At 38.8% G+C, this 20,374-nt stretch overlaps 9 gene segments (V, D, J or C); 6 read left to right on the forward strand and 3 right to left on the reverse strand.

Annotated features, from left to right (window-relative positions):
• Window positions 1-180: 180 nt before the first annotated feature.
• On the reverse strand, window positions 181-1,423 carry LOC133996833 (Ig kappa-b4 chain C region-like; the record flags this gene model as incomplete). The annotated part of the segment is given in 2 exon segments: window positions 181-497; window positions 1,393-1,423. Coding segments are annotated over 2 exon segments (348 nt in total), but the record flags the coding sequence as incomplete, so codon positions are not given.
• Window positions 1,424-3,961: 2,538 nt separating this feature from the next.
• Window positions 3,962-4,534, forward strand: LOC133996922 (immunoglobulin kappa variable 2D-29-like). The segment is given in 2 exon segments: window positions 3,962-4,013; window positions 4,230-4,534. Coding segments are annotated over 2 exon segments (357 nt in total).
• Window positions 4,535-5,386: 852 nt separating this feature from the next.
• On the reverse strand, window positions 5,387-7,028 carry LOC133996923 (Ig kappa-b4 chain C region-like; the record flags this gene model as incomplete). The annotated part of the segment is given in 2 exon segments: window positions 5,387-5,817; window positions 6,989-7,028. Coding segments are annotated over 2 exon segments (363 nt in total), but the record flags the coding sequence as incomplete, so codon positions are not given.
• A 1,673-nt stretch (window positions 7,029-8,701) lies between these two features.
• Window positions 8,702-9,183, forward strand: LOC133996918 (Ig kappa chain V region K-25-like). The segment is given in 2 exon segments: window positions 8,702-8,753; window positions 8,861-9,183. Coding segments are annotated over 2 exon segments (375 nt in total).
• Window positions 9,184-10,852: 1,669 nt separating this feature from the next.
• LOC133996834 (Ig kappa chain V region 3381-like) lies at window positions 10,853-11,331 on the forward strand. The segment is given in 2 exon segments: window positions 10,853-10,904; window positions 11,012-11,331. Coding segments are annotated over 2 exon segments (372 nt in total).
• Window positions 11,332-13,206: 1,875 nt separating this feature from the next.
• Window positions 13,207-14,483, forward strand: LOC133996835 (Ig kappa chain V region 3547-like). The segment is given in 3 exon segments: window positions 13,207-13,258; window positions 13,366-13,703; window positions 14,478-14,483. Coding segments are annotated over 3 exon segments (396 nt in total).
• Window positions 14,484-14,948: 465 nt separating this feature from the next.
• Window positions 14,949-15,524, forward strand: LOC133996526 (immunoglobulin kappa variable 3-11-like). The segment is given in 2 exon segments: window positions 14,949-15,000; window positions 15,217-15,524. Coding segments are annotated over 2 exon segments (360 nt in total).
• A 953-nt stretch (window positions 15,525-16,477) lies between these two features.
• LOC133996527 (Ig kappa-b4 chain C region-like) lies at window positions 16,478-17,625 on the reverse strand (the record flags this gene model as incomplete). The annotated part of the segment is given in 2 exon segments: window positions 16,478-16,791; window positions 17,586-17,625. Coding segments are annotated over 2 exon segments (354 nt in total), but the record flags the coding sequence as incomplete, so codon positions are not given.
• A 2,076-nt stretch (window positions 17,626-19,701) lies between these two features.
• Window positions 19,702-20,192, forward strand: LOC133996836 (immunoglobulin kappa variable 4-1-like). The segment is given in 2 exon segments: window positions 19,702-19,753; window positions 19,861-20,192. Coding segments are annotated over 2 exon segments (384 nt in total).
• The last annotated feature ends 182 nt before the right edge of the window (window positions 20,193-20,374 follow it).

Below are 20,374 nucleotides of genomic sequence, written 5' to 3' on the forward strand. Positions count from 1 at the left end.
AGATGGAAACTGCTGATTTAATGTAATATTTATTGTTTTAAAATGTTAACAATACAACAAGCATGAAGACATTAATGTTGAAACAAACCATGAGAAAGGAACACAAGGAGAAATAGTTGCAGAGATCAGAGTGAGAGCATTAGCAGAGTAAAACCAGTAGCAGAGTCCCAGTGAGTCAGATCAGGACTGGGGACACTGGTCTCTCCTCAGTGTCTCTGAGAGTGGAGTCTGGGAGCCCTGGGTGGCCTCACAGGTCACAGAGCCCACCTTCCTCCACTGGTCTGCAGTGAGCCTCAGGGTGCTGCTCCAGCTGTAGTGGCCGTCCTTCTGAAGCACCGCGGGGCTCCTGCTCTGCTCCAAGTTGCTGCTGCTGCCATCCACCTTCCAGGCCAGACTCCAGTCTGAGGGGAAGCCCTTGTTGGCCAGACACATGAGCGTGGCCTTGCCCTGCTTTAGCTCCTGACTGGAGGGGGGCAGCACCATCAGGGTTGGGGCGACTCGACCCACTGGAGGAGGAGACAGAGAGACAACATGAAGAAAGTTCATAAAAGAGAAAATAAACTCCACCCTGTTGGTTGCAGCAGAGGAGGCTGCTGGTTCTGTTGCTCTTTCTCAGATTGGATGAAACTGGTCTTCAGTGTTTCACTTCCCTCTTTGAGCTCAGTAACCATGGAAACAGACAAGCATCACTGATGAACCAAGACAACAGACAGGTTTCGGTACTAAAGATAAAACATTTCAAACTGAAAACTCCTTCTTTAGTTGAAGTAATAGACTTAAACATCAGTGTTAAACCATTTAATGTTATGTATTAAAGAAGGAATTAAACACTTTTACTTGAGTATGTGCGAGTTTTGTGAGTTTGTGAGTTGCACCCCCTCCCATTTACACATTTGTCAATACTGAAGTATCAAAACAGACAGACTGCACAACTGACAAATATTTGAACTGCTAAAATACTTTTTCAGGTTACAAAGTTAATGCTTCTAAATAAGCATGTGCTTAAATTACCTCAAAAGATGTTATGGTATTCATTGTCTATAGTGAGAATACTAATTATGATTAAATTAATGTATCTGAGAGGAAGACACATGAAATGTTTCCAGTTAATGAGAACAAAATTACAAGTCAAAACATTGTCTTCAACATGCAGATGTACTTCTAAGGAACATTAAAAATGATAAGAATATAAAAACTGTCTTAATTCAAAATTCTGTGTAGCTAAGCAGTTTTTAGTTCTATGTATTTTCATCTGTATTACAGTGAAGCCTGTAGTGATCACTGCAAAAATATTACATTTATAAAACTACAATCCAAAATATTTAAGAATGTATTGACCAGAAATAGAATAAGTGATGAATCTGAGTTCATGTAGAAGTTAAAGGTACTTACAGTTAACCTCCAGTCTGGTTCCTCCACCAAAAGTCCACCACAGTGATACAAACTCATTGAGTCGTCGTACAAAAACCTCTCACTGTAGAGAGACACGGCTCCCTGACTTTGACACAAACAAACTCATTAAAATAAGACTCTTGTTTTTAACATTTTTAATGTAATTTTTTTTTTAAAGAAAGGGACAAATTTCATGATTGCATCATTTTATTTCACATTAATACATTTTAAATTCAATTTATATTATTTGTTCTGGTAATATGTTTAAGTATAATAAATTACATTCTATAAAAAAGTAGCTTTCAATTCACATAAAGCCAAACCACATTTAATGATTCACTGACGCATCCTAATCAATTTTCTGATCAATTGATTAAACTGCATCATCTCTATTATTGCACTTAAAAAAAACATATTTTATTTTTTTCCGATTATTTTCATTTTTTTAACAGTTAATCAGTTGTTTACATATATATTGTAAAACTAATCTGAAACTAAAATTGATCTTTTCAATATTAAATTAAATCAGACAGAAGATGTACTGAAAGACAATGTGTCTGCAGTCATCAAACTAAACATACTCAAAATGATCCCTGACACAGTTAATCAATACTCTAATAACTTGATTGATCCATTGATTAAACAGCATCATCAGCGTAATCCAAGTCCCTGTTGGAGTCAGTCAGAGCATTTCCATAGAGAGCCACTTTGCATCAGCAGCACCATGCTCCAGTGCTCTGGGAGAGTTTATAGTCCTGAGAGTTGAACACTGGATGACTGACAGCTGTCCTTCATGACAACAGAAGCCACAGAAATCCTCCTCATCAAAAACATGACTTTGATCTCCGTCCTCATCTGGACTCTCCTCTGCTGCTGCTTCACAGGTAAAGTCCCGAGAATCAAACTCCTCTCCTCTATGAACATCCGTCCCTCTGAAATGAAGCCCACAAAACCATGATGCTGCTTTATGTTTTTGTCTCTGTATCCTCAGAGTCCAGAGGCCAGGTCACATTGACTCAGCCTGCAGCAGTGAGATCTGCTCTGGGAGGATCTGCAACCATCAGCTGTAGACTCAGTCAGGATGTTTATAGTACTTACTTAGCCTGGTACCAACAGAGAGATGGAGAAATTCCTAAACTGCTCATTTACTCTATTACCACTCGAGCATCAGGGATTCCAGGTCGTTTTACAGGCAGTGGATCAAAGTCTGACTTCACTCTGACCATCAGTGGAGTTCAGGCTGAAGATGCAGCAGTTTATTACTGTCAGAGTTATCACAGTGGAGGTGTGTTCACACAGTGAAAAAGCGTCGTACAAAAACCTCCCTTAGTCAGACTGAACAGAAACTGAACTGACTGCTGCAGCTGGAAGCTACTGCAGAGACTGATACAGTTCACTGAACACACACACACATTTAGCTGCTCCTTGAAGTTGTCCAAAGTGTAGATCTGTAAAAGTGATTACATGTGTGTTTAATTTAATTATTAAATGAATTGTGGGCCTTTTAAAAGTCACCAATACAGGTGGGACATGAGAACTTTTTCAGGACAGTGTTAAAGACAATGACACTGTGGACCTCTTATAAATGATGCAGGGATGTGAAATACAGATGAAAATGAAGTTATAACAGTTTACAAAGAAGAAATAAATGTGTGAATGATCATCTTCATCTTAGCTTGAGGTACATGGATCTAAATAAATAAATCACAAATAGAAAGAAACAAAAGTCAATCAAACACTTCACATGTTGATAAAAAAGTGAAATTAGCTCAGAAGAGACTCCTACATTACTGATGGTAGATTTAAAAGATGATCAAATAGAAACATCTGAAAAATTTCATAAGATGGGAGAAAATGCATCAGCGTCTCAGACATCTGCTCAGACTGATACCTCCATAAAATTAGCTTGATGATATCTGATTATACATCTCTAAACCTTCATCCTCCCTTTTTTCAGTCCTTACTGTGATACGGCAACTTAAATGTCTACACTCTCTTCCATCTTAAGTGTAGAAACACAATTAAAATGAAGGTTTTAAATTAAAATAGATCCCCTTGATAAAATAAATTAAAGAATAACTATTATTCTCATCTACAGTCTTATTCAATATCCTTATTAAACATATTTACAGGTATGAACTCTTCTATCCGACCCTTCCTCTCAAGAGACATTCAATAGATTTTAGTAGATTTAGCAGATAATCTCCCAACAGGGTTGTTGACATTCTCATTTTGGGCCTTTTTTAAAAAATGCCTGTTTAAAAAAACCCAAACAAACAAACAAACATTTTCTCAAACAGAATCAACTCTCTGTACCTGCTTGATTGAAACCAAATACAGTGCTCTACTCCATGTTTTTATCTTTCATTCATACTCCATTATGTTTCCAATTGTTTAAATAGTCAAAGCTTTTTTGGGGGAAACAGCATGATATGTTGAGGACAGCTCCAGTTGACTGACTCTGTATGTTTGCATATCTGTCCTGCCTCTCTGCTCTCAGCCGTTAAGAGGCCATTGTTGATCAGTGGCTGTCCAGACCTTTCAGAGCCACTGACACGCCGCCAGCACAATGATGATGTCACTGACTCTACTGCTGGGCACCCTGGGGCTCCTTGTTCAGGGTGAGACTCTCTGCTGAAAACTTGGCTTCAGGATGCAACCAGGTTCACCACAATGATGTTCTGCTGTGATGGAGAAACACTGAAACCAGCAGCATTTACTTTCTTCCATCTATTCTCCATGTTAAAGAAATGATACTCTTCTGTTTTCATGTTGATCATCTTTCTCCAAGCAGGATTTGTCTCAATAAGCCTTCTCCTCTTTTTCATGGTTTCCAGGATCATCAGGAGAAATCATCCTGACTCAGTCTCCTGGATCTCAGTCTGCTGTTCCAGGACAGACTGTCACCATCGGATGTAAAGCTAGTTCAAGTGTTAGTAGCTACCTTCACTGGTACCTTCAGAAACCTGGAGAAGCTCCTAAACTCCTGATTTATCAAGTTACAAACCGTCAGTCTGGAGTTTCAGATCGTTTCAGTGGAAGTGGATCTGGGACTGATTTCACTCTGACCATCAGTAGAGTTCAGGCTGACAATTCAGGAGTTTACTACTGTCAGCAGAGTAACAGCGGGTTCACACAGTGATACAACGTCGTACAAAAACCTCCCTCAGCTAGAGAGGAACTGATCTGACTCAACAGCTGCACTCAGACCAAATACAACAGAGGTTTGAGATAAAAGACATCACTTATTAAAGCAATAATTATATAATTATAATTTTAGTTATTCAAAGTAAGAATAGTTTTAAAGATTATATTGTTGATTAAAAAAGAAAGAAATTATTTTAGTGTTAGACTTTATGTAGATAAACACTGCCTAAACATCTCAATGCCCTTTTGCACTAACATTCCCATCATTTAATGCTTCTCTTTGGGCATTAGCTATCAACAATCCAATCTCCCTTTTTGCCTTGGTCATGTAAGGAATTATGTAACCAACACACGCATAGGCATCAATAACAAATTGGATGTCCAAATTAACCTTCCAACATTTTTTTTTTTTGTTTTTTGTTTTTTGTAAGGATTTTTTTCAGGCATAGACACCTTTATTAACAGTAGAGAGACATAAAATCATGAAAGAGAGAGAGGGGGATGTGACATTCAACAAAGGTCCTCTGGCCAGGATTCATACCAGGGTCCGCTGCGTTTGTGGCATGCACCCTAACCACTCAACCACCTGCGCACCATACCTTCCAACATTTTATTAGTTGCTTGCTACACTGATTTAGCCAAAACTTGATTAACCTGCCTTTTTAAAACTATCTGTGTATTTCTAGCTAAATGTTCATATGCAGCCTCAAAAGTACAAAAGTACAAATATACAAATTCTGTCAATAATGCATTGAGACAAATGATTTGATTAATATGTCTTTATTGTTTTAACATACAGAGAATATCAGCATTATTGAAGCAAAAAAAGAAAGACACTTGAGAAATGTGAAGATTGTGAAGAGAGAAATAGACAGAAAGAAACAGAGAGATTTAAAGGCATCAGAGTGAGAGCAGTAGCAGAGTAAAACCAGTAGCAGAGTCCCAGTGAGTCAGATCAGGACTGGGGACACTGGTCTCTCCTCAGTGTCTCTGAGAGTGGAGTCTGGGAGCCCTGGGTGGCCTCACAGGTCACAGAGCCCACCTTCCTCCACTGGTCTGCAGTGAGCCTCAGGGTGCTGCTCCAGCTGTAGAGGCCGTCCTTCTGCAGCACCGCGGGGCTCCTGCTCTGCTCCCAGTTGCTGCTGCTGCCGTCCACCTTCCAGGCCAGACTCCAGTCTGAGGGGAAGCCCTTGTCGGCCAGACATATAAGCGTGGCCTTGCCCTGGTCCAGCTCCTCACTGGAGGGGGGCAGCACCGTCAGGGTGGGACGGGCATCACCTAGGAGACACCAATCACATTAGAGGACAGGGACCCCACAACTGTCAGTAAAACAGCAGACAGTTAGACACCGTTACTGTGTGAGAGTGGATTTTCCCCTTTAAGGAGTTTGTGTCAGATGTCTTTTCTGCTCCACCAGTCACTCACTCACACATTGTTTCACTTCCCTTTAAGAAACCTCTCATGCAGATCAGCACAGAAAGACTCATCGTACTTTTTGACCTGAAATATATCAAACTACACTGCAAATAAAACAAGAACATTTCATAACTTTCTTCTCAAAATCAGTAAACATTTTAACAAAGCGTTACATTACAACACTCACTGGAAACGTCACTAAACACAGAAGATGAACTGACCACCAGCTGATTTCAAACATCACTTAGCAAACTGTTCAAATGACTTCAAACTAAACAATGTAGAGATCGTACATTTCGCACATTTTCAAACACCATTTCTATCATCACTCTGCTCAATTTTATTTGAACAAATTATTTTTGAACTGAGAGTAAAAATCGTAATCTTAAAATTAAAAATGACTCTTACATAATGATTTTAAAATCAATCTAAATTTTCATCTTTTCTACACGTCAAGTTATTAAATTTCAGTATGACGGGAATGTGAATAGAAAGTTTAGTGAAGCTGCTCTGAGTTATCCTCCATGATAAAGGAGGAGAAATATAAACATGAATATTAAAATCGCCTTTAATAAAAATGATACATTTATCTGCTGTAAGCATTCAGACACCTAATTTTAAACACAACTTTACAATATTATATTTAGTATTTGAACAGAAACTTACTTCCAACATCCAGTCTGGTTCCTCCACCAAAAGTCCACCACAGTGATACAAACTCATTGAGTCGTCGTACAAAAACCTCTCACTGTAGAGAGACACGGCTCTCTGACTTTGACACACTGAACTAAAACTACAAGCTCTCAAAATGCAGCTTCACTATTAAAGTTTTAAATTATGTTTTATTTCTTGACTTAATGTTTCAATTTCTTTACAATGAGTTTTTGAGTTTTAAAATGCAAAAGTGGTCTTTGTCTCTAAGTGCAAATTATTTACAAAAAAAAAAGTTTTATATGAAAGTGAACATGAAAAATCAGAATCATGAAGATAAAATAACTCCTGAAATGATAAATAATATAAACATTTGACTTACTTCCAACATCCAGTCTGGTTCCTCCACCGAACGTGTACCACAGTGATACAAACTCATTGAGTCGTCGTACAAAAACCTCTCACTGTAGAGAGACACGGCTCTCTGACTTTGACACAAACAAACTCATTAAAATTAGACTCTTGTTTGTAACATTGTAAAGATAATTTTAAAACTGCAATGTGCAAGTGCTGCAAATTTCATGATTGTGTCACTTTGTTTAATAGTTATTAATTTTAAATTAAATTTTTTTGTGGTAATACATTTAAATATAATAAATTATATTCTTAAAAAAAGCTGTCAATTCACATGAAGCCTAAACAGCATTCAATGAATCACCAACACACCCTAATCAATATTTATTTATTTCATTAACCTTTATTTTACCTCGAAAGACCACTGAGGAGGGATCTTCATTTATAACAGTGTCGAGACCAACAACAACGCATGAACAATATCAGGTAGCTAAATAAAAGAAAATATAATAATGAATGAATGCAAGTAGATAAGATAAAAATACGTTAAAGGTAAAAAAAAAACATTTGCAGTCAATAAAGACAAGGTCTGAGATAAGGCCTTTGAACAGCTGTAATGGTTCTAACTAATAACGCAACAACCCTATTCTGTGATCGAGTACCAATATCATGTGCCTTCAGGGTGAATAGCTGTTGTAAAGTTTCATATATAATGTTTATTTTGGTAAAGAGTACAGCAGTGGGTACTGTAGGGATCGTTAGGTATAAACCTTCAGGCTGAGTGGTACACAGCATCCAGTGAATTCAATGTAGAAACAGCTGCTTTACCATAAATTACATCCCTATAATCCAAAACAGATAAAAATAGTGATTTGACCATTATTTTTCTGTGGAGAATAGGGAAGCTATTTTTATTTCTATACGAAAAACCAAGTATTGTTCTCAGTTTACCAATAAGTGTGTTAATGTGACGTTTAAAATTGAGATAATTGTCGAGCCAGATGACGAGATATTTATACTGGGGCACTTTCTCTATGCATGTGACATTAGCAGAAACAATATTGCCGGATTCAGTGAGAGTATTCTTAGTGAACAGCATCCATGTAGTTTTGTCTGTGTTTATCACTAACTTATTTCTATGTTAATGAAGTTGAAGTGAAACAAATGAGGGTTTCAGATGTTCAAAGGATGACTAAGGAGTGGTTGAAGTACAATATTAAACTGTGTCAACAATGTGAGTTGGAAAAGAGCTGTGATTTTTCTTTTCAAAATGTACTTGGATTATGACAGGAGCTGGTGAAAGATTGTAAGTAGTAGCCATATTTATCATCTTTTAGTGTAGCAGTATAGCGATTCCTAAGTTATCTGAAAAGAAGTGGAAGGTGGTTTTGAACCGCCTAGCTTGAGCCCAAGCTCTGTTTCTAGATATAAAAAGCTCAGCTAAGTCAGCCATAAATCATGGGCTACATCGAGCTTTTACTCTTACTTTCTTAAAGTGAGCATGTTTATCAACAATGCATATTCAGATCAATTGATTGATCCATTGGTTAAACAGCATCATCAGAGTAATCCAAGTCCACGTTGGAGTCAGTCAGAGCATTTCCATAGAGAGCCACTTTGCATCAGCAGCACCATGCTCCAGTGCTCTGGGAGAGTTTATAGTCCTGAGAGTTGAACACTGGATGACTGACAGCTGTCCTTCATGACAACAGAAGCCACAGAAATCCTCCTCATCAAAAACATGACTTTGATCTCCGTCTTCATCTGGACTCTCCTCTGCTGCTGCTTCACAGGTAAAGTCCAGAGAATCAAACTCCTCTCCTCTATGAACATCCGTCCCTCTGAAATGAAGCCCACAAAACCATGATGCTGCTTCATGTTTTTATCTCTGTATCCTCAGAGTCCAGAGGCCAGTACACATTGACTCAGCCTGCAGCAGTGAGATCTGATCTGGGAGGATCTGCAACCATCAGCTGTAGGACCAGTCAGAATGTTTATAGTAGCAACCACTTATTCTGGTACCAACAGAGAGATGGACAATCTCCTAAACTGTTCATTACCTATGCTACCACTCTAGCATCAGGGATTCCAGGTCGTTTTACAGGCAGTGGATCAAACTCCGACTTCACTCTGACCATCAGTGGAGTTCAGGCTGAAGATGCAGCAGTTTATTACTGTCAGAGTTATCACTGGCTCAACAGTCAGACTGTGTTCACACAGTGAAAAAGCGTCGTACAAAAACCTCCCTCAGTCAGACTGAACAGAAACTGAACTGACTGCTGCAGCTGGAAGCTACTGCAGAGACTGATACAGTTCACTGAACACACACACACACAGATATGATCCTATAACATATTATAGATAATATTCATAATTATTTTTCATTATTGTTCTCTTTGATACAGCACAGTCACAACTTTCAGACTGTGACTTTTTTATGTGGGTTTGTTTCTGCTGATCTACACATTTATCACCACTGAACCATCAAAACAGACACACTGCACTCACAAAATGAATCCTACTAATACAATTTGACATTAAACCAGTGATATTATGGTATTAACTGGTTACATGAGGATGAGACATCTCAGTAGATTGTCATGGTTGGTTCAGTGTCTTTACTTTCCTTCCTTACTATTTTCCAACAGATGTCCTCAGACTTTTTTAGTGAAGGCTGCACTGTGTGGGAGAGGGTTTATTTTGAGTTGGACTTTTTTAGAAAGACTGAAGTATTACTTTAGCAGACTTTATTAGTTGGTCTTTTCTCTGTCTTCCAGTCTGTGTTTGTTGTGAGTGTGTCTGTCTCTGTTCAGCTTTTCCCTCCACACTTTCCCTGCACACCTGCCCTGAATCATGTTCATCAGCCCTGCTCTGCTCCCAGTGTCTTTCCCAGCCAATCACTCCCAGTCTGCACTTGTGTCTAGTCACCTGTTCCCCATTCCCTCATTAGTTCAGACAGCATTCAGCATTGTGTTTTATCCAGTCAGCTAGTTTTCTCTCCTTTTCAATCCTTTAAAAAAATACAAAAATGTGTGTGTAAAATGATGACTGTTATGACCCTCTAAAGGAGGTCATTATAAAGAAGGCCAAACATAATGCAAAAGTCAAAAGTGTCAAACATTCAACCAATTTATTAAGAAAGTAACCAACAACTTATAACAAAAACTGATGGGTCGGCCAAACTGAACAAAAAGAAAAAGACACACAGACCAGTCCACAAAGGGTCAAAGGATCTGGGCTCTCCCCTCCAACATAAATCCACAAAGACACTAAAACTCAGAAAACAGGACTACCAGACCCACCAAACAGACAGAAAACTAACAAATGTAAAGAAATAAATCATGGTTAAAAAAACACAAACTGCTGCTGCCAGTGCTGGGAAGTGGAAGAGAGCATGAGCCAAAGTTCTCCCCCTCTAAATCAGTCCTTCCTCAATCAGACTGGATCAGGACTTAGGAGAAAACACAGAATATTATAAAAGGAAATCCATGCAATACCCATCCTATCCAGCAGGGGGAGTATGTAATAGTGACATGAAATGATAAAATCCCTCTGAACTTCTCTAGATACAAATTCAGTGTCTGAAGACTCATTTAACACAGTAACATGTGACAGCAGATATTAGTGTAACAATATGTTTGGACACATTATTTGATGAATAGATCTTTATCATTTACAGATGGTATCATCATTACAGCAAGCAATAAATAACACTTGAAAATATGCTGATTATGTAATTCAGTCAGAGCATTTCCATACAGAGCCACTTTGCATCAGCAGCACCATGCTCCAGTGCTCTGGGAGAGTTTATAGTCCTGAGAGTTGAACACTGGATGACTGACAGCTGTCCTTCATGACAACAGAAGCCACAGAAATCCTCCTCATCAAAAACATGACTTTGATCTCCGTCCTCATCTGGACTCTCCTCTGCTGCTGCTTCACAGGTAAAGTCTAGAGAATCAAACTCCTCTCCTCTATGAACATCGGTCCCTCTGAAATGAAGCCCACAAAACCATGATGCTGCTTTATGTTTTTGTCTCTGTATCCTCAGAGTCCAGAGGCCAGTGCACAGCAACTCAGCCTGCACCAGTGAGATCTGCTCTGGGAGGATCTGCAACAATCAGCTGTAAAGTCAGTCAGAATGTTCATGGTGGGAACTGGTTACACTGGTACCAACAGAGAGATGGAGAAACTCCTAAACTTCTCATTTACTCTGCTACCACTCGAGCATCAGGGATTCCAGGTCGTTTTACAGGCAGTGGATCAAACTCTGACTTCACTCTGACCATCAGTGGAGTTCAGGCTGAAGATGCAGCAGTTTATTACTGTCAGAGTCTCCACATTCCCAGTCAGTATGTGTTCACACAGTGAAAAAGCGTCGTACAAAAACCTCCCTCAGTCAGACTGAACAGAAACTGAACTGACTGCTGCAGCTGGAAGCTACTGCAGAGACTGATACAGTTCACTGAACACACACACACACACACACACACACACACACACACACACACACACACACACACACACACACACACACACACACACACACACACACACACACACACACACACACACACACACACACACACACACACACACACACACACACACACACACACACACACACACACACACACACACACACACACACACACACACACACACACACACACACACACACACACACAGATGATCTTCTAACATATTATAGACAATATTCATAATTATTTTTCATGATTGTTCTCATTGATACGAACACAGTCACAACTTTCAGACTGTGACTTTTTACGTGGATTTTTTTCTGCTGATCTACACATTTATCACCACTGAACCATCAAAACAGACAGACTGCACTCACAAAATGAATCCTCCTTATACAACATGACATTAAACCAGTGATATTATGTTATTAACTGGTTACAATAGGATGAGACATCTCAGTAGATTGTCATGGTTGGTTCAGTGTCTTTACTTTCCTTCCTTACTATTTTCCAACAGATGTCCTCAGACTTTTTAGTGAAGGCTTGACTGTGTGGGAGAGGTCTTATTTTGAGTTGGACTTTTTTTTAGAAAGAGTGAAATTTTACTTTAGCAGACTTTATTAGTTGGTCTTTTCTCTGTCTTCCAGTCTGTGTTTGTTGTGAGTGTCTGTCTCTGTTCAGCTTTTCCCTCCACACTTTCCCTGCACACCTGCCCTGCATCATGTTCATCAGCCCTGCTCTGCTCCCAGTGTCTTTCCCAGTCAATCACTCCCAGCCTGCACCTGTGTCTAGTCACCTGTTCCCCATTCCCTCATTAGTTCAGACAGCATTCAGCATTGTGTTTTATCCAGTCAGCTAGTTTTCTCTTGTTTTCAATCCTTTAAAAAAAATACCATCATTTGTGTGTAAAATGATGACTGTTATGACCCTCTAAAGGAGGTCATTACAAAGAAGGCCACACATAATGAACGAGTCAAAAGTGTCAAACATTCAACCAATTTATTAAGAAAGTAACCAACAACTTCTAACAAAAACTGATGGGTTGGCCAAACTGAACAAAAAGAAGAGGAGACACACAGACCAGTCCACAAAGGGTCAAAGGATCTGGGCTCTCCCCTCCAACCTAAATCAACAAAGACACTTAAACTCAGAAAACAGGACTACCAGACCCACCAAACAGACGGAAATCTAACAAATGTAAAGAACTAAAACATGGTTAAAAAAACACAAACTGCTGCTGCCAGTGCTGGGAAGTGGAAGAGAGCATGAACCAAATGTTTTCCCCCTCTAGATCGATCCTTCCTCAATCAGACTGGATCAGGACTTAGGAGAAAACACAGAACATTATAAAAGGAAATTCATGCTATACCAAATCTATACAACAGGGGGGAGTATGTAATAGTGACATGAAATGATAAAATCCCTCTGAACTTCTCTAGAGACAAATTCAGTGTCTGAAGACTCATTTAACACAGTAACAGGTGACAGCAGATATTAGTGTAACAATATGTTTGGACACATTATTTGATGAATAGATCTTTATCATTTACAGATGGTATCAACATTACAGTAAGCAAAAAATAACACTTGAAAATGTGATGATTTTGTAAATCAGTCAGAGCATTTCCATAGAGAGCCACTTTGCATCAGCAGCCCCATGCTCCAGTGCTCTGGGAGAGTTTATAGTCCTGAGAGTTGAACACTGGATGACTGACAGCTGTCCTTCATGACAACAGAAGCCACAGAAATCCTCCTCATCAAAAACATGACTTTGATCTCCGTCCTCATCTGGACTCTCCTCTGCTGCTGCTTCACAGGTAAAGTCCAGAGAATCAAACTCCTCTCCTCTATGAACATCCGTCCCTCTGAAATGAAACCCACAAAACCATGATGCTGCTTTATGTTTTTGTCTCTGTATCCTCAGAGTCCAGAGGCCAGTACACAGTGACTCAACCTGCAGCAGTTAGAGCTGATCTAGGAGGATCTGCAACCATCAGATGTAGGACCAGTCATGATGTTTATGTTGGGAGCAACCATGACCAATACTGGTACCAACAGAAAGATGGAGAAACTCCTAAACTGTTCATATATGGTTCTAAATATCGAGCATCAGGGATTCCAGATCGTTTTACAGGCAGTGGATCAAACTCTGACTTCACTCTGACCATCAGTGGAGTTCAGGCTGAAGATGCAGCAGTTTATTACTGTCAGAGTCGACATGATATCAACAGTCAGCGTGTGTTCACACAGGGAAAAAGCGTCGTACAAAAACCTCCCTCAGTCAGGCTGAACAGAAACTGAACTGACTGCTGCAGCTGGATGCTACTGCAGAGACTGATACAGTTCACTGAACACACACACACACACACACACACACACACACACACACGGACACACACGGACACACCAATTGTGGGCCTGTAAAAGTCACCAATAAAGGTGGGACATGAGAATATTTAAAGGATGTGGTCAACAACCAGACTTTGACATTGTGGACCACTTATAAATGATGCAGGGATGTGAACTATAGATGAAAATGAATGTATAAGAGTTTACATGGAAGAAATAAATGTGTCAATGGTCATCTTCATCTTAGCTTGAGGTACATTGGTCTAAGTTTAATAACAAATCACAATTAGAAAGAAACAGTAAACACTTCACGTTGGTAAAAAGTAATATCAGTTCAGAAGGGACTCCTACATTACTGATGGTAGATTTAAAAGATGATGAAATAGAAACTTCTGAAAACTTTAATAAGATGGAAGAAAATGCATCAGCGTTTCAGACATCTGCTCAGACTGATACCTCCATAAAATTAGCTTGATGATATCTGATTATACATCTCTAAACCTTCATCCTCCCTTCTTTCAGTTCTTACAGCATACAATACAGCAATTTAAATGTCGACACTCTCTACCATCTTAAGTGTAGAAAGAAGTAAATTTAACATTTTACCCAATTAAAATGAAGTTTTTAAATTAAAATAGATCCTCTTAATAAACTAAATTAAAGAAAATCTATTGTTCTCATCTACAGACATAATACATATCCTTATTAAATATATTTACAGGTATGAACTCCTTTATCCGACCCTTCCTCTCAAGAGACATTCAATGGATTTTAGTAGATTTAGCAGATAATCTCCCAAAAGTGTTGTTGACGTTCTCATTTTGGGCCTTTTTTCTAAATGCCTGTTTTAAAAAAATAAAAATAAATAAACACACATTTTCTTTAACTGAATCAACTTTCTGTACCTGCTTGATTGAAACCAAATACAGTTCTGTGCCTCATGTTTTCATCTTTCATTCATACTCCATTATGTTTACAATTGTTTAAATAGTCAAAGCTTTTTTGGGGGAAACAGCATGATATGTTGAGGACAGCTCCAGTTGACTGACTCTGTGTGTTTGCATATCTGTCCTGCCTCTCTGCTCCCAGCCGTTAAGAGGCCAGTGTTGATCAGTGGCTGTCCAGACCTTTCAGAGCCACTGACACGCCGCCAGCACAATGATGATGTCACTGACTCTACTGCTGGGAACCCTTGGGCTCCTTGTTCAGGGTGAGACTCTCTGCTGAAAACTTGGCTTCAGGGTGCAACCAGGTTCACCACAATGATGTTCTGCTGTGATCGAGAAACACTGAAACAAGCAGCATTTACTTTCTTCCATCTATTCTCCATGTTAAAGAAATGATACTCTTCTGTTTTCATGTTGATCGTCTTTCTCCAAGCAGGATTTGTCTCAGTAAGCCTTCTCCTCTTTTTCATGGTTTCCAGGTTCATCAGGAGAAATCATCATGACTCAGTCTCCTGGATCTCACTCTGTTGCTCCAGGAACGACTATCACCATCAGATGTAAAGCCAGTTCAAGTATGAATAGCTACCTCAGCTGGTACCTTCAGAAACCTGGAGAAGCTCCTAAACTCCTGATTTATGATGCTACAAACCGTCAGTCTGGAGTTTCAGATCGTTTTAGTGGAGGTGGATCTGGGACTGGTTTCTCTCTGACCATCAGTGGAGTTCAGACTGAAGATGCAGGAGTTTATTATTGTCAGCAGCGTAAAAGCTACCCTTTCACACAGTGATACAACGTCGTACAAAAACCTCCCTCAGCTGGAGAGGAACTGGTCTGACTCAACAACTGCACTCAGACCAAAAACAACAGAGGTTTGATATGAAAGACATCACTTATTACAGCAATAATTATATAATTATACTTTTAGTTATTGAACGTAAGTATAGTTTTAAAGATTATATTGTTGATTTAAAAAGAAAGAAAAATTATTTTAGTGTTAGACTTTGTTATATAGATAAACACTGCCTAAACATCTCAATGTCATTTTGCACTAACATTCCCATCATTTAATGCTTCTCTTTGGGAATTAGCTAGCAATAAGCCAATCTCCCTTTTTGCCTTGGTCATGTAAGAAATCATGTAACCAACACACGCATAAGCGTCAGTAAAAAAATTGATGTCCAAATTAACCTTCCAACATTTTTTTTTTTTTTGTAAGGATTTTTTTTTAGGCAAAGAAACCTTTATTTACAGTAGAGAGACAGAAAATCATGAAAGAGAGAGGGGGATGTGACATTCAACAAAGGTCCTCCGGCCAGGATTCGTACCAGGGTCTGCTGCGTATGTGGCATTCACCCTAACCACTCAACCACCTGCGCACCATACCTTTCAACATGTTATTAGTGGCTTGCTACAATGATTTAGCCAAACTTCATTAACCTGCCTTTTTAAAACTATTTGTGTATTTTTATTGGTAAATGTTCATATGCAGCCTCAAAAGTACAAAAGTACAAACATACAAATGATTTGATTAATATGTCTTTATTGTTTTAACATACAGAGAATATCAGCATTATTGAAGCAAAAAAAGAAAGACACTTGAGAAATGTGAAGATTGTGAAGAGAGAAATAGACAGAAAGAGAGAAAGAGAGATTTAAAGACATCAGAGTGAGAGCAGTAGCAGAGTAAAACCAGTAGCAGAGTCCCAGTGAGTCAGATCAGGACTGGGGACACTGGTCTCTCCTCAGTGTCTCTGAGAGTGGAGTCTGGGAGCCCTGGGTGGCCTCACAGGTCACAGAGCCCACCTTCCTCCACTGGTCTGCAGTGAGCCTCAGGGTGCTGCTCCAGCTGTAGAGGCCGTCCTTCTGCAGCACCGCAGGGCTCCTGCTCTGCTCCAAGCTGCTGCTGCTGATGCCGTCCACCTTCCAGGCCAGACTCCAGTCTGAGGGGAAGCCCTTGTTGGCCAGACATATAAGCGTGGCCTTGCCCTGCTTCAGCTCCGGGTCCAGCTCCTCACTCGAGGGGGGCAGCACCGTTAGGGTGGGACGGACATCACCTAGGAGACAACAATCACATTAGAGGACAGGGACCACACAACTGACAGTAAAACAGCAGACAGTTAGACACCGTTACTGTGTGAGAGTGGATTTTCCCCTTTAAGGAGTTTTGTCTTTTCTGCTCCACCAGTCACTCACTCACACATTGTTTCACTTCCCTTAAAGAAACCTCTCATGCAGATCAGCACAGAAAGACTCATCGTACTGTTTGACCTGAAATATAATAAAACTACACTGCAAATAAAACAAGAACATTTCATAACTTTCTTCTCAAAATCATCAAACATTTGAACAAAGCATTACATTACAACACTCACTGGAAACATAACCAAACACAGAAGATGAACTGACCACCAGCTGATTTCAAACATCACTTAGCAAACTGTTCAAATTACTTCAAACTAAACAATGTAGAGATCGTACATTTTGCACATTTTCAAACACCATTTTTATCATCACTCTGCTCAATTTTATTTGAACAAATTATTTTTGAACTGAGTGTAAAAGTCGTAATCTTAAAATTAAAAATAACTCTTAGATAATGATTTTAAAAAGAATCTAAATTTTCATCTTTTCTACACATCAAGCAATTAAATTTCAGTATGACGGGAATGTGAATAGAAATGTTTAGTCAAGCTGCTCTGAGTTATCCTCCATGATAAAGGAGGAGAAATACAACATGAATATTAAAAGTGCCGTTAATAAAAATATTTTTATCTACTGTAAGCATTCAGACACTTAATTTTTAACACAACTTAACAATATTAAATTTAGTATTTGAACAGAAACTTACTTCCAACATCCAGTCTGGTTCCTCCACCAAAAGTCCACCACAGTGATACAAACTCATTGAGTCGTCGTACAAAAACCTCTCACTGTAGAGAGACACGGCTCTCTGACTTTGACACACTGAACTAAAACTACAAGCTCTCAAAATGCAGCTTCACCATTAAAGTTTTATATAATATATTTATATTCTGAATTAATGTTTTATTTTCCTTACAGTAAGTTTCTGAGTTTTAAATTCAAAAGCCAAGTTTGTCACTAACTGCAATTTAAAAAAATTACATCCTTACATGAAAGTGAACATGGATAAACGGGCTAAAATCAAGGAAATAAAATTAAAATAACTCCTGAAATTACAAATATTTTAAACATTTGACTTACTTCCAACATCCAGTCTGGTTCCTCCACCGAACGTGTACCACAGTGATACAAACTCATTGAGTCGTCGTACAAAAACCTCTCACTGTAGAGAGACACGGCTCTCTGACTTTGACACAAACAAACTTAAAAATTAGACTCTTGTTTGTAACATTTTTAAGATAATTTTAAAACTGCAAATTTGCAAGTGCTGCAAATTTCATGATTGTGTCACTTTGTTTAATAGTTATTAATTTTAAATTCAATTGATTTTTTTTGGTGGTAATACATTTAAATATAATAAATTATATTCTTAAAAAAGCTGTCAATTCAGATGAAGCCTAAACAACATTCAATGAATCACCAACACAACCTAATCAATATTTATTTATTTCTTTAACCTTTATTTTACCTCAAAATACCACTGAGGAGGGATCTTCATTTACAACAGTGTCGAGACCAACAACAACGCATGAACAATATCAGGTAGCTAAATAAAAGAAAATATAATAATGAATGAATGCAAGTAGATAAGATAAAAATACGTTAAAGGTAAAAAAAAAACATTTGCAGTCAATAAAGACAAGGTCTGAGATAAGGCCTTTGAACAGCTGTAATGGTTCTAACTAATAACGCAACAACCCTATTCTGTGATCGAGTACCAATATCATGTGCCTTCAGGGTGAATAGCTGTAGTAAAGCTTCATATATAATGTTTATTATTATTATTATATATAATGTTTATTTTGGTAAAGAGTACAGCAGTGGGTACTGTAGGGATCGTTAGGTATAAACCTTCAGGCTGAGTGGTACACAGCATCCAGTGAATTCAATGTAGAAACAGCTGCTTTACCATAAATTACATCCCTATAGCCCAAAACAGATAAAAATAGTGATTTGACCATTATTTTTCTGTGGAGAATAGGGAAGCTATTTTTATTTCTATACGAAAAACCAAGTATTGTTCTCAGTTTACCAATAAGTGTGTTAATGTGACGTTTAAAATTGAGATAATTGTCCAGCCAGATGACGAGATATTTATACTGGGGCACTTTCTCTATGCATGTGACATTAGCAGAAATAATATTGCGGGATTCGGTGAGAGTATTCTTAGTGAACAGCATCCATATAGTTTTGTCTGTGTTTATCACTAACTTATTTCTATGTTAATGAAGTTGAAGTGAAACAAATGAGGGTTTCAGATGTTCAAAGGATGACTAAGGAGTGGTTGAAGCACAATATTAAACTGTGTCAACAATGTGAGTTGGAAAGGAGCTGTTATTTTTCTTTTCAAAATGTACTTGGATCATGACAGGAGCTGGTGAAAGAGTGAAAGTAGTAGCCATATTTACCATTTTTTAGTGTAGCAGTATAGCGATTCCTAAGTTATCTGAAAAGAAGTGGGAGGGTGTTTTGAACCGCCTAGCTTGAGCCCAAGCTCTGTTTCTAGATTTAAAAAGCTCAGCTAAATCAGCCGTAAATCATGGGCTACATCGAGCTTTTACTCTTACTTTCTTAAAGTGAGCATGTTTATTAACAATGCATATTCAGATCAATTGATTGATCCATTGATTAAACAGCATCATCAGAGTAATCCAAGTCCCTGTTGGAGTCAGTCAGAGCATTTCCATAGAGAGCCACTTTGCATCAGCAGCACCATGCTCCAGTGCTCTGGGAGAGTTTATAGTCCTGAGAGTTGAACACTGGATGACTGACAGCTGTCCTTCATGACAACAGAAGCCACAGAAATCTTCCTCATCAAAAACATGACTTTGATCTCCGTCCTCATCTGGACTCTCCTCTGCTGCTGCTTCACAGGTAAAGTCCCGAGAATCAAACTCCTCTCCTCTATGAACATCCGTCCCTCTGAAATGAAGCCCACAAAACCATGATGCTGCTTTATGTTTTTGTCTCTGTATCCTCAGAGTCCAGAGGCCAGATCACAGTGACTCAGCCTGCAGCAATGAGATCTGATCTGGGAGGATCTGCAACCATCAGCTGTAAAACCAGTCAGGGTGTTTATATATATAGCAACAAACACCATTTAGCCTGGTACCAACAGCGATATGGAGAAACTCCTAAACTGCTCATTTACTATGCTACCACTCGAGTATCAGGGATTCCAGGTCGTTTCACAGGCAGTGGATCAAACTCTGACTTCACTCTGACCATCAGTGGAGTCCAGGCTGAAGATGCAGCAGTTTATTACTGTCAGAGTCAGCATTTGATCAACAGTCAGTGGGTGTTCACACAGTGAAAAGGCGTCGTACAAAAACCTCCCTCAGTCAGGCTGAACAGAAACTGAACTGACTGCTGCAGCTGGAAGCTACTGCAGAGACTGATACAGTTCACTGAACACACACACACATTTACCTGCTCCTTGAAGTTGTCCACAGTGTAGATCTGTAAAAGTAATTACATAATATAATATATCATTTA

This window comes from Scomber scombrus, chromosome 16, assembly GCF_963691925.1.
Source record: "Scomber scombrus chromosome 16, fScoSco1.1, whole genome shotgun sequence".
Taxonomy (NCBI): Eukaryota; Metazoa; Chordata; class Actinopteri; order Scombriformes; family Scombridae; genus Scomber; species Scomber scombrus.